This window comes from Nannobrachium achirus, assembly GCF_963921795.1.
Source record: "Nannobrachium achirus genome assembly, chromosome: 1".
Lineage (NCBI taxonomy): Eukaryota > Metazoa > Chordata > Actinopteri > Myctophiformes > Myctophidae > Nannobrachium > Nannobrachium achirus.
Window position 1 is genome coordinate 44,148,878 of NC_137810.1, and position 15,000 is coordinate 44,163,877.

General features: G+C 42.9%; 1 protein-coding gene across 1 annotated transcript in view; it reads right to left on the reverse strand.

The window, feature by feature from the left end:
- The window catches only part of LOC308288100 (GRAM domain-containing protein 2B), a gene marked incomplete at its 5' end in the record, with an annotated part of 23,648 nt that extends 8,895 nt beyond the window's left edge, over positions 1–14,753 (reverse strand). Inside the window, 3 exons of the mRNA XM_080729446.1 lie at positions 3,394–3,448; positions 12,387–12,465; positions 14,662–14,753. Coding sequence (XP_080585572.1) covers positions 3,394–3,448; positions 12,387–12,465; positions 14,662–14,753 — 226 coding nt within the window. The remainder of the gene's footprint in view (positions 1–3,393; positions 3,449–12,386; positions 12,466–14,661) is intronic.
- Between the last annotated feature and the right edge of the window lie 247 nt (positions 14,754–15,000).

Consider the following 15,000-nt stretch of genomic DNA (forward strand, 5'->3'; position numbering starts at 1 on the left):
GTACGTAGTACGTACTACGCACAATGCTGGAAAAAAACAAACCTGCAGTCAATGTACTGCCTTCTTTCCATGTGCCAACAGTTGAAGGCTAAACCGTCGGTCTTATTAAAGCCTGTGTTCATATAGTAGATCTGCAGGGAGGGAAATTAAGATCAGCTTACAGCCAAGGGTTTTCTTTTCTACTTCTGAGGGAAATTAAAACTAGAGCCAAAGTGTTTCTACTTCAAGTGCAATTTGACTAGTCAGATCACCAAGAAACTGACCCCATGCTATTCTTACAACCTAAATGGCTCATAACAATACATTGTGGCCGCGTGGTCAAGAAATAACATTTCCACCACTGGTGAATGCATTATTATTGATTTAACATTAAAGATGACAGCCATGCTGACACTTTGATCCATTAACATTTGGTATCATGAGAAAACTATGAATGGGGGTGTGATGACGGCACAAGACAGCCATGTCTAGTCCAATCAAGGCTCTGCTCTGGATTAATGGACAGTTGGTTAGACAAACTGCGTTATCTTTATGGTGTGCTGGGAAAAATCCGTTCCCATTTCCCTACAATCAGGAAGCGTCATCCCTGGGGGGGTGGGGTGCATCACCGCTCATCCAACATTTGTAAAACTACAACCTACTTTATGGGCTTTGAGAGCATATAAAAACAATGAGTCGAGACCGACATGGCCTCTAAGAATGTGGCACCACAAAAAGCCAGAAACTCGTAACCAGTGAATCCTGTAACCGATAGTTACAGCTTTGATTCCTTTAAGAGCTACTGTGTCCTGTCCACCCACAACCAGGTCTGATTCCATTAAAAGCTAATGTGTTCCACAAATAACCATGTTTCCTATTGAAGTTTCCTTCAAGACATGAAAAACATAGGCTGCTACATTCATAAATACTCAGGATATCAGCTTAACCCTAAACATAAAATAGAATATATAAACGTATGTACAGTCAGTCTGCACAAATACTGCAAACAAAAGCAGACACAATTAAAACTATAAACTCAATGGCCATTTCTAAAGAGGTGGTATGAAAGACAAATATCTTTAACATTAAAAGCTTTTGCAAGAAAGATTAACATTGCTACAAAAAGAAATTACGCTGGGTTTATTCACTGTAATCCACTCGGATTTCAGATGAATGACTGATATAATGAATATATCATGTTTAAACACCACAGCATGAATCAAAAAAACAGAAAAACCAGCATCCCAAGTAAATCCATAACAGAGTGATCAAATACTACAAGTAGAAATTCAAACTAACTTTTTTGAATGAAAAACAGCAAAATAAAGTGTCTATTTTTGTCAAACTGCAGCAGTGTCTGACCTATCCAACTATATGCAACCTTACCTGCTCAGATGAAATCTCTTGGATGAGCGAAAACTCATGTACCGACTGACAGTAGGCATTTCCTCTCGCTTTTCAAAAAGAAAAGAGCAGTCAAAATAAAGAAAGAATCACAGTGGCCTCAAGCCATTCTCCTCTTATCAGACAGAAGAGGAAAGAAAATGGTAAATGATCACAACAAGCTGAACGTCCTGAAGGTAAAATTGGTGGGGTGAAAGTGGTGGTGGTTAAGCCTGGGCTCCTATTATCCACATCCTGCTGGAGAAGGCTGCTGTTGTATGAATGCAGAAGAGGGAGGAAGTAGCTTTGTGCAGAGGATGGTGTGACACTCCGTAGTGTGTGACGTCAAGCTCTGCCACTCCCCCCAACACACACACAACCAGTAATAATGAGAAGAGAGCTGTGCAGCACACACACACACACACACACACACACACACACACACACACACACACACACACACACACACACACACACACACACACACACACACACACACACACACACACACACACACACACACACACACACACACACACACACACACACACACACACACACACACACACGGCATGGACTAAACCAGTGGTTCTCAACCTTTTCAGGCTGCAACCCCCAAATTAACCATATTTTAACCGGCGGGGACCCCCCACCCTGACAAGCACTTTGTATAACACGGTTATATTGTGAAAATAGCAGATCTACATGCTCAAAGCGTGTAGATCTGCTATTTTCACAATGTCTGCCTCTAATATTTGACAATTATTATTTTTATTTTTTACATTAAGTTAATCATCTGGGGACCCCTAAAGATTATTTGTGTACCCCTCTGGTGGTCCTGACCCACAGGTTGAGAACCACTGGATTAAACAATTGTGTGTTCCTGAAGTTCAGAAATCACAGATTTGAGGCTCTAACTAACCTTTGCATTTATGAAACATCCCATAATACCATTAGGGTTTTATGGAAGATGCGTCTGAACATATTGCTGGTTTGACCACTTCAAATGCTTGAATAATCTTTCAATAATAACCGAAAACACTAGTCAATCTACAATTGACGCATTGGGAGTGTGTAGATCTGCCATTTTCGCTGCACTTCACGCTTCCATAGAAGACATGCATGACGTCTTTACTCCTGCTAGGCTATATATCACTATATGTTTATGGGCAAGTACCCTGATATTGATAAGAAAGAAGAACACAACGCCATATCTCAATATTACGGTCATCAAAAACCCAGCCGATATCTAGTCTCATCTCACAATAATCGATATATTAATAAATTGCCCAGCCCTGGACAGGTACAACACTGTACACAAAAAATAAATCACTGTCCATTCATTGATTAACGGAAAATTATAGATAACTCATGAATAATGTAAATTATTGTAAATATTATACATCATTGTGCAGTAACTCATTCAGTGCTGCTCTAGCAGTTACATTCTAGTTCCTTTTTCCTTTGAGTTATTTGCTTCCAATATGGTACCTGGAGTAAGTAAAAAGGATTTGCTCTGAAACCGTAGCCGATAGATACCTGACCACTAGGAAATCCAATCACAGGCAGTGGAAAAACATTTCCAGACGGACAGACAGACGACTGTTTAATTTCATTGGACACTGTTAACTTCATTGGACACCGTTCACCTTAAGGCTCTGTAATGAGTACCTTGGCTTCGTTCACTACATTCAAGTACACTCACTGACGTCAGTTGTGCTACATACAACAAGGGTTAGGGGAGGGTGAGGGGTAGTTGTACAACATCTCTCAACTATAAAGACTTTTGTGTTAAAGGCTAGAGATGTCACTGCCCACAACAATGTTTTGCAGAGTGTATTAATACGTCACACTTTTGTATTAATACGTCAGACTACTAAGGATAACAGCACACACTTCAAAGTGTAAACGTGAACAAATAACCATCCTTATTCCACCCCACACACACATCCAACACAAGACTACAAATCACAGGCGTAGACACGTTCTATTAAAACAAAACAATCCCTACTTTAAAAATCTTCCACTCACTGGCAATGAGTAACAGGAATGAACCGAATCCTTTCTTGTTGGGTTTTGTTGCAGGCTGGGAAGAGGAGATCAAGAGGTTTTACAAAAGGCCAGGTGTGTGAGCACGACACATGTGCAAATCCAAGACCCACAGAGGTGCTCAAAAGCAACCTAGAGTGAGTCTGATTTTTGAGTGGTGCATTAATACGTTGCGATATAAATCTAAAACATAACGCATTGTAGAACAGAGTGGACAATGGTTAAACCTACGTACATACAGCCTGGCAAACTAAGACTATGCTGAAAGATCACCAAGGCTTAAACTATTTCGTTTAGAATTCAGATGATCTCTTTCATGGTATTAGCCCCCTGGGCAAGAAGCAGAAAATGCTGACTCTTATACAGTTTAACTCCAATCAGTAATTATGTTGGTCAGCTCAGCCCAACTCAGGCATTCCTCTACCTGAACAGCTGATAAACTAGAGCAAAAGTCAGTTGGGAAAAAAGCACACACACAATAGAGAGTGTTACCTAACCTCTTATTATTTCTATGATCATGGCTTAACAAACAATGAGCAGTGGCATTACACCTAGTAACGGTAACAATCACTAGAAAAAAGGTACCACCCCACCGTTTGCCGGCATGTAGGGCGGTGGATTATCATGGTGACCTTTATGCACTATTTTGCCACGTTGAGAAAGACTGAAATCAGTATTGTATGTTGATATAATGGAATTGCAAAAAAAATAAAAATAAAAGGAAAATATACAAATACATTTGTATTGTATTTAATAAGCTGAGTGTTTAAAAAGGGTGTTTTGCTTTCTTGTAAAATCACTGAAAAACATATTTACATAATTTGTTATATTGATAGGCGTACTGGCATATTGGCACACCCAATGCACAAAGCGAAATCTGCAGATATTATCACTCTATCGGCCATGTTTGCCAATCAATATCTGAATTGGCATTGGTTCCAAAATACCTTCTCCACTATTTAAGCCACCATCAAAGTAGATGCTACTGTAAGGACTGACGAGTGCCTAATGAACATAGATGCTTTGTTGCCAAACAAAGTCAATTACATGGTAAAGGTGAGGCTTGTCTTGATTTTTCACTCATACAAGGTCACAAGGTGGAATGTGATTGTGTTCTCCTGACCCCCTGGGGGGTGTGTGTGTTCTGGTGTGTGTGTGTGTGTGTGTGTGTGTGTGTGTGGTGTGTGTGTGTGTGTGTGTGTGTGTGTGTGTGTGTGTGTGTGTGTGTGTGTGTGTGAGGGGGGGGGGGGGGATAATAATTGAACAGACACTCTATTCAAAAGGCCTTCCCTTTATCTGTTTGTATTTCACAACAACTTCCTCTCTTTAGCCATGACCCCAGTATAAAGATTAACCGCGGCCCCTGTCGATTGCTTCCTAAACCCAACGGTCGTAGAAGCGGTTGTTAATTTTAGTAGATGTCGAAAGTCAACACAGGATAGACCACAAAAAAATACATTTAAAACATGCATTTACATTTAAGAGTAAACATATGCCACTCACTGCATTTAGCATGCCTGAGTAGCGCTAGGCTATCCAATTGTGTTCATGCTTTATTCATCAAGGAGGAAGGACAGCCAAGCGTGCAAACTGCTTATTTCCCCCCTCAACATCTTAATCTTAATCATATATGCTTCTACATATTCACCCAAGCCCCCTTCATGGTACCTTGCCTCAATGTCACAGGAAGAGAAAGGCATTTCAAGTAAGTGTATTGACTTTTCCTTGTTCAAGATTCCTTTACAGTTTCCTGGTTCCTCTTGCACAAAACTATGCAATCAAACGCCACCTCACAGCAGAATGGCGACATTTCTTTGATGCTGCAGCCAAGATATGTGGTCGGACTGATACAATTAGTAAAGTGCCTTATGAATTTATGAAGACGAAGGATCAGCCGTTTACAGGACAGAATGTGTGCTCTTTTGCGAATGAAGAACGCAATCCATGCACTGCATGACACATACATGTCCACAGCCTGCTGCAATGCAAGTCACTCACACAGATGTAATCCCTTCCCTATGTCCAGGAAAGACACTAATGCACTTTACTTGGTATGATGTGGATTGTTGAATGTGTAATGCTCATCAACAGGCCAAAGCCCATACTGACAACGCTGAGAAAGGGGTTGTGCAATTTGCCAATAATCATAAGAGTTCAAGGACAAAGTTATCAAGGGTGGAGGTTTGTATCCAACATCACCCAAAGGTCAGAACATAAGACAAGGACTTCTTATATTCTCACTGTTAAACAGATACCAAAACCACTTTGTTACCAACAAGACCCAAATGGTGGGGGGGGAGAACACACACACACTTCTCTCCCTTAACCTTGATATCAAGGAAGTGGCCTAAATCTCTTCATTTCCAGATGGCGTTGTGCTGTCCAAGTGCTTTTGAACTCTGACCTGTTTCCACTGTGCTGGAAACTAGTTGGGGGGTTTCACTTTTCACCTGACTAGTTCAAGATCAGACCTAGAATGTAAAGACAACCATGTAGAAGCGTGACAACAATAGCAGCCCATTGAGACATATCAGGTTTGCCTTGCACAGCAGAACAGTAATTTTAGACTGAGATTCAATAGCATGAATTAGTTGTGGCACTATGATCAAAGTACGAAAGTACGATCTGTCACTAGTAGGAACACTAGGGGATGCAAACTGCACAAAATACTAGTCTCATATCACTTGTGTCAGACTCGATGAAAACATGAACCGACCGACACATTGTAGTTCTGGACCAGTGGTTCTTATTCTTAAAGTGGATTCCACAGACTCTAGATTCCTTTATGGGGGTCAAAATTGACCCTTACAAGTCTGTAACTCTGACAGTTTACAAATGGAACCAAATGGACCCGTTACACTGTCGAGTTAAAGGAAGATCTTGACATTTAAAAGTTTGAGAGAACCACTGTTCTGGACCACTAGACTACTAGACTGATGATTAACCACAGCCAACATTCAAACCACCACACAGACCAGCAGATCACAACTCACTGAGACTAAAACCATGATACATTAATTTCCTGTGGCTTTATGAGACGCTTAATGGGGGATGTGTTGTTGCTGGGATAGCAGCATATGACGTTCATAAAATCAAATCACATGGAACATATTTATATTCCACATTTCGCTTCAGTTGCCAACAACAACAGCAACCCATTTGCCTGCCAATAATCTAACACTCTTTTTACAGGTCAAGTAATGGCGAGGTCTGCCGTCTCCTACCTTCTTCCATCCCCAGTGTGAGATGGTTCCACCGTAGGGTCCTGCTGGCTCAACATGCTCTTCCCTCGCTCCATTGTTGACCAAGAGCTTGTCCCCAATGCTCCTTGGTTAGCTAGCACCCGAACAACACTTGTAAAACCGGACTGTAATTACTTGTCTTTTTTTGCCCTTTAGACCCTGAATTGAGACAGTCAAAGGTCTCTTTTACCACTGTGTGAATCAGAAATACCTGAAGATCTCAACTCTGAGATCACACCGGCGACAAGAAAAAAACAACAACTGAATGTTGGCAGTGAGTGAAAGAGAGAAGTTGTGAAAAGAGATGGAGGGTTGAGGAGGGGAAATGAGGGCTGGCTTTCAAACTGAGCTATCCTCATTCCCCTCAAAGCTTTGTCCTTCCCGAGACAATATAAGCTGCCGTTACCGTGGAAACGGCTGACAGTAGGTAACAGTGGGAGGCGACCAGTGGGGGGAGAAGTAATGCTAGGCTATTCTCAACAGTATTCAAATGGGTGCAAAAACAGCAGTGTCAATAGAGGCTCATTCAAAGTAACAACAGGGAGATGAATTACAAAGGCAGGCAATTTAGCACAATGTGTGACCACGTCACACACTGAGGGGGGAGTATGGGGGGGAGGGGGTTATACACAAGAACAGTGGCTGTTTTTTAGTTCTTACATTATCAATACCTTACACAATATAATTCATAGCTCTGTATGGTCATACGTTGATGTTGAAAGGTTTTTTTTATTAAAAATGTATTAAACTCTTGCTTTGGATCGTTTGTTCAACAGGGGTTGCTCTTTAGGTGGGTTATGCATTTAATCTAAATCAGGAGAGAAAATACCACTACGTTTTAGCTTGTTTTTAATAATTTGTTTAGCTTCTAAATTAATTTAATTTGTTTATCCTGTACCCTGTAAACGAGTTATTTCTCCTGATAGGATACAATTGGTATCCTGACTTTAAAATGCATTTTCTGCCAACTGAAGAGGTGGAGAGATATTACTGAACAAACACTGTAATGATTACTAGTCGAGGAATATATTACTAATGTGAAGATACACCAAGTGTTCAAAGCTGTGTAATGTTTCCACCAGGAAAGAAAGAGTCACAGCAATATAAAGGTCAAATTGCGAGTTTATCACAAGTACTTCCTATAATGGAGCACTAAAGTGCCAGCAAGGACAATAAAAACAATGTTTGTGCTTTTTCACACGTCGCTATTGTACCAATTATCACATCAATCTACTTACAAGCCATTACCAAAAGACGATTTCTAAAGATGATTAGTATTTATTATTTTTGATGTTATCTGGCCTCTTTAACACATTCAAATCAGGGCCATCAGCGGAAGGGGCCCTCTTCTGTTTTGTTTGGGGATTTGTTTACGCTGTGGCTCTGCGGGAGTCTAGCCGTGGGTCTGTGAGCTAAGCTCCTCACACTGAATCCATCCATGCCAAGTTTGGTGTGCAGTAGGCCAAAGAAGTACCTCCACATTGTTTTCCCACATGTTATACTTTTCAAAATATCCTGTGTCCACACACACACACACAGTTATTTGTACAATGGAAATCACTGGGGCTCACTTCTGGTCATCCAGACAGCAACTCTGTTTCAATAGGGTATGCATAATTGCATGTTTGAACTCAAAACATCCATAATACAGTCAGTGCATGTCTGAAAATGGCTATACAGTAATTCCTCGATTCCGCTACAGCGCTGCCAAATAAGGCAAGCAGTTGCTGCAATTTGAGCCCTCATATGATCAACTGAATACACAGTTTAGCTGTGTGTATACAACCTACAAGCCGTGGCGTGGATTGATAAAAGAAATCCCAATATTTTTTTTTCTGTGTAGCTGCACACAGTCGACACTATGCGGGTCTTCCTTGTGTTTGCTACTTTCAGTTTTATGTGCAGATTAACAGATTGCTCAACCCTTATCGTATGACTGTACACGGAGGTGTCAGGAAATTCACCTCTGCTGCCGCCTTTACCTCCCTGACGAGAAATCACAGACACTTTAAAATAGACTTCCTGGTATCAAATTAGAACACCCAGGGCTTGCAGCGGACATGGTGTACGGGTTATTAATACCAGTTTGTACCGTGGCAGTCTAGGGTGGACATACTGTGATCGTCATGGATATGGGACAGCGTGGCACTGCAGGGGGGGGTGGCAGCGTGGTGTGATTTCCTGTGGCCAACTGCATAGGTTAAAGGGCATTCCTTTGAGGTTGGTTGACGTTGGTGGACCTACAGTGTTGTAAACAGACACGCGTATGTTTACACACATGTTCAAATGCTGTAATTTCATATTCTGTACCGCAGCTGGTAATATTGATCGATTCCCTCCGGGCCACTTTACCGTTTCAACTCCATGAACTCCTCAACTTAACACAAATATTGACGAAGCTTCTTGTGTCTATAAAAGAAAGTGACCTTTTACAACAAGACTGAATCAATGAAGTGTGTGTGTGACATCCTTTCTAATCTTATCAACTCAGTATGGGAACTGTTATGGGGGATTGATTTGTTATGCTGCTCTGACTTTATGGGAGGGTTTCAACTGCATTTAGTTTCACGCATTTACAGTAAAAACAGAGAAGGCTCTTGTTTAATTTGTGTGTGTGTGTGTGTGTGTGTGTGTGTGTGTGTGTGTGTGTGTGTGTGTGTGTGTGTGTGTGTGTGTGTGTTCACGCCGTCTTGCGGTAGCAGGCTTGTGCTCCCTGTGTGCCAGGTATAGGATGTTCCAGCAACAAGGTTTTCCTCTGGGGGTGGGGAATAGAGTTACTGTATGTTCTGCAGCAGTGCCAAGAGGTGACCCTCGATTGCTCCCTGCAATGAAACAGTGCTCCCCAGGGGGGCTTTGGTGCAGACGTCAGCTCTCTACGTCGGACCATAGCCGACTGGGAGTCATCTGGAACCTTGTGAGGTTTTACGCTTTCCCCCACAACTGAAGCAGATTTATTTCATACTTGGTTGCAACTTGCGTGCCGTGTCGCGCTCAGTGAACAGCAGACCTTTACATGGGAAGAACTTGATGTACTACCACCACAAGGCCTATTTGTATTTATACTTAGTTAACTTGCACATCGAAAATCACAGATCTACTTGCACATCAAAAATCACAGATCTACAAGCTTACACCATTGTGAGCTTATAGATTGCCTGTTTTGGCAATGCGTGCAAACCAAATACAAAATCAGGCATAACTGTATGCATGAGGTTCTCATAGGGAAGAGCAATGACAGTCTTTATGTGCATGACAGGGAAGAGGACAGGAGTTCAACAGAAGAATGAGTGCTCAGAAGACAGCAGGAATGCGCCATCTAGTGGACAAGGGAAGATAATGGAAACATCATCATGTGAGCTACTGAGCTTCTAATCATCAAATCAGAATCCGCCTATTCACATGCAGAACATCATGCGACCGTGGCTGTGACTCTATAGTGCAGTTAACATGTTTAAGTGGCTCAAACTGGGCCTGGGCGATTAAAAAATACATGGCAGCAAATACTGTAGCTACATTAAATTAATTATCTCCACCAGCAGATCATGCGTTTAGCCCGTGTGTGTGCATGTGTCCAATATCGCAATAGGCTGATCAGTCACATATTTGTACAGGCCAAGTCGAATATTTTTCAAATTGGTATTTTTGTGAATGTCTAATCAGTAATTACAGAACACATCTTCCTGCCAGGCTATGGGATAAGAATCCCACCAGGCTAGCTAATTACAATGCTCAAATTCAATATTAGATTAACACTCAAATATACATTTAAAATTGTGACAACATACTCCCCCCCCCCCAAAAAAAAAATAATAATAAGATGGAGTCAACTGATAAACACATGCTGTGTGTGCTACTCTTGCCAGGTAGTCTCAGAACGGCATAATTAGGTGTTGGGGCCACTTTTCGGGAATTAGCTATGTGTATTGGACTGAACTGCATTTGGCTCTGTGTGTGTGCGTGTGCGTGTGCGTGTGTGTGTGTGTGTGTGTGTGTGTGTTTGCTTAGCTGCAGCAGAACAGTCAAGAAGGGCACCAGGCCAGTGGCCTTGGCCAAACACCACGTTGTTTGTGGCGGCAGGCCAGAACTGTGTGTGTGTGTGTGTGTGTGAGTGTGAGTGTGAGTGTGAGTGTGAGTGTGAGTGTGAGTGTGAGTGTGAGCGTGAGTGTGTGTGTCTAGGTGTGCATGTCTATATGTGCACATATGAGTCTCTGTGTGGTTGTGAGTCTGTGTGCATGTGTACTTCATGGGCAGTGTGTGTGCTTTAGGGGAAGTCATGAGGACTCAAGTCAGTTTCTCACTCCCTCCCTCCCTCTCCCGATGCACACGTGTCTCTCGCTCTCCACTCCCTATATACACGCTCTGACTCTCTACCCCCGCGCCCCCCCTCTCATGCTATCCAGGCCAGCAGACAGAGGGTCTTTCTTCTTGTCATCTCAAGCTGCTTTCAGCAACCCGTTAAAAGTTCGGGGAGCTGGCAATGTTCCCCACCTCACTCAAATACAGGGCAAAAAAAGTAACACTATGCCAATTATACAGGACCAGATCCTGCCCTGATCATACAGAAGGGCTTTATATTAAATGTACAGCACTGCGACCGACATCATCCACACACACTTTAAAATTTAAAAATATTAAACTAGTGTCAGATATTTTACTATTCTGACAGAACGTTTCTCAGAATTAGATCATTTTACACGCACATCTGACCGAATCGTTTCCTTGTCTTGTTTAATTCTATTCAAGGTGCCAGTCAATTAAGAGTGTAATTTCAGATGTATATATAACTTGGATAACAGTCTAAAGCAATGTTTTTACTTGGCAGAAAATGGAGGAAATATCAACGTTTTACTTGACAGAAATTGGAGGAAAGATCTGACCCTCAAATCAGCTAGAATATTTTATTCATTGGCAGTGCATTGCAGTGAGATGAAAAACACACCCAAAACACTAGAAAGATCTCCCACTTAATTTCTCGCTACCACGGCACGTGCAGATGCCCTAGCCTCCCATAAACAAAATCACAAGGGCTTTATTGGCCAAGAAACAGCTTTTTTTCTTCAATGTCTTTAAGTGATGTATAAATCAATCTTTAATGTGCACGTGTTCACAACGAACAGGCAAGATTATCAAAGCACCAATCTATGACACAGCAAATCCTAGTAGTGCCCCTGCCACGCCATAGAGAGCAAGGTTCATTTAGACATCAAGATAGATGCCATGTGAGAAAGACTTATTCAAAATGAGCATGGCTTCATAGTTCATAGGACCACATTTGGCATGCCGTGCAGCAGCAGTGCGTGTGAAATCTTATCAGAATGTCCAGATAGGCCTGGTCTGAACAACCTACAGTTAGAAGCTATAGCTCACGTTTTCAGTACAGGCTTGTACAAAGTCCTGAGGAGGGAGACTTGGGGGGTGTTGTGGAGGAATAAGCTGGATGGAATTTACCAGGTCTGTGGCAGAAGCGGGAGCCAAAGGTGAAAACAACTCCGACCCGAAAAACCTTTTAATTTGGTTTGCCCTGTGACCAGGGCTTGGGAGAGTGGTCATTAGCACCAGACAGATACAAAAAGGCACGCACACCCCTACCTTCAGCCATAACCCTGGTTTAGCCTTCATTTCACCATAAACCTCACTGTGCAGATGTGGTTCCTGCTCTGTAAAACTCAGCCAACTCTCAGAGCTCTGCAGCACGGCTCATAATTTAGACCTACACAGGACCACGTGCCCTACCCGCAACTGCTGAGAGCATCCTCCTGGAGACGGAGTGGCGACCGCAGTCCACCGGCCCCACCCTGTCATTCGAAGGCCCCTAGAGGCACAACAAGATTTCTAAACCCAGAACACGTTCTGTCCCTTACAAACAAGCCACATCTTAACCAATCTGCCGTGTGAATACAGAGCTCTAGTAATTTTAGCTTTCCATGGTTATTGATTTGATAGACATCTTAACTTCAAGCAGGGAATCAAACCCACAACATGGCAGTCTCTCCAACCACAAAGGCACCTTAGTATTTAATTACATTTTACAAAGTGTCAAATCATAACAATCATAACAAGTTGTCTCCATACACTTTACATGTGGAGCAGAGACCTGTCACCTGACATTGTCCCACCCTGAACAAGCAAAAGAAAAAATTGGCAACAGTGGCAACGAAAAACTCTCCCTTTACTGTAAAACCAAACGTCAGGCACTGGCAGACCCAGGCTCTCTAGGGTGGGTGGCCATCTGCCTCAAGCTTGTTGGGGAGGTGGGGGGGGAGAGAGAAGGAGAGACAGAAAGTAGTTTGTGCGTCCCTGTGCATGCAGACACACACACACACACACACACACACTCTCTGAAACAGCTGATCATTCCAGTGACCATCAATCAATGGAGTGGATGATGCCTACAGGAAGAGGAAACATTAGCAACAGTGATACCACCAGGGGTCTTTACAGTTAGCATGACTGACACCACCCAACACCTGTGGAAAACCCACGGCAGCTAAAAATAGTCTTTCCTAAAGACAACATCTGTTACACAAGAGACAACTGATTATGTGCGCTCTTTTTGGGGGGTGGGGGTGGGGGGGGGGTATTAAGGGACAGGGAGCGAGAGAGACGAATAGGGACTGTAACAGAGCAAGCGTGGACACTGACGAAGCTGTGTGCCAGAGGACATACATATGAGTGGAACTTGGTGTGTATATTTCAGTGTCTGTCACTCTGTCTACAAGTGTGTGTCACTCATGTCCCATAATGCCAGGCTGATCCACTATGGATCTGACAACGGGATCATCCATGATCTCAAAGCCAGAATAAATAGCAGTCAATCTGTGCCACAAGGCCCCAGGGATGAAGTCACCACTCCACTCAGCCTGTCTGTCCGGGAAGGAGTGGTGAGATTAAGAACTGACCACCAGACCTGGGCTAAGATGTCCAACAAGCCACTACACGTCACGTCATGCTGTTTATTTACAACAGCTAGCCTAGGGATAGATTAGCCAGCACCAGCACAACTCCATTGAAACAAGCCATAGGGCTTTTTTGGGTGTATCCTTTTAGCTGACCGTGTACCAGTGTTGTGTACCACTGTACTGTCATGAAACTGTACCATTTCCTATGCAAACTTCTAATAGTCTTCAACCAAATCAGCCTTCCCAAACAGGCTAGTACATCCGAAATATCTTATCCTGTCAGGTCACAGATGGTGTATAGGGTTTTGTGTTGTTGACACTGGTTCAGGACATAACATAAGCATTGCATACATACTGTGACACCTTCAACTGATAACAGGAGGACACTGTATGGTGAAAGTGGCGTGTCTGAACTCGCTGTTCCTGGCTTTTATCACACAATCAGTGCAATTACTGCAATACACAAGACTTCACAAAGAAGAATGTCAGAGGAGTCTCTGTGACTTGACTTTAAAGATGTAGCCTAGAGGTCTGAGAAAAGAGGAAGGACTTGTAGGCAGCATGGTTTCAAAAGGAAACCGTTGTGGTTGGTAGAACAGTTGCACTGCTAATATACAACCCAATCACCTAACCTTGTTGTCATTCAAACACACTCTCAGCTAGGGCTAAGCTAACCCTTAAGCCAGGGTTTCTCAAATCTTTACATTTCAAGGTCTCCCCTTACTTCTGACAGTATACAAGTGGAACCAAATGAACCCTAACGGGTACATTTGTACACTGTCAGAGTTACAGACTTGTATGGGTCCATTTAGACCCCCATAAAGGAGTCCCTGGAAGCCACTTTGAGAACCACTGCCTTAAGCTTTACCCACCCATTCAAACACTGCACTGTAGTAACACGTATATATATGCTACATTACGGGGCGTTCAATTCAGTTTACACACTGTCATATTCATACGTTGTAAATACAAAAATAGATAAGATATTTCACACGGGCGTGCTACTACTAAAGCGTTAGCATCCTCATCCCAGCCTCCTGGGAAAAGGAGGATGCTGTGAGTCCCGACATAGCGGTTCATCAATCATGCATGTGTAGCTTTCTTTTTACCTCTCCTTCATGAAGTGCTTGATTCTGACGATGGCCTTCTCGTCTATCTTCCTCAGGAAGGTTTTCAGCCTCTCTCTCTTGTTCTCGAGCATTGCTTGTCCTCCTCCACCTCTCTCGTCGTCCCGCCGGTGGCCGTCGTCGCTTCACGGCAGCTAGTATAGGCTAGTAATAACAAACAAACGAGAAAAAGACGAGACTTTGGTTTGTTTGCCTGGAGCTCCGCTGCTCTACACCACCATACCGGGGCCGGCTGGGTTTACTGCTACTCCTTTTTCTCTCACGGCCGTGGGTTTCATCCACTCATTAGGATAATGAGCCCCAGAATCGGACCAAGTCCGC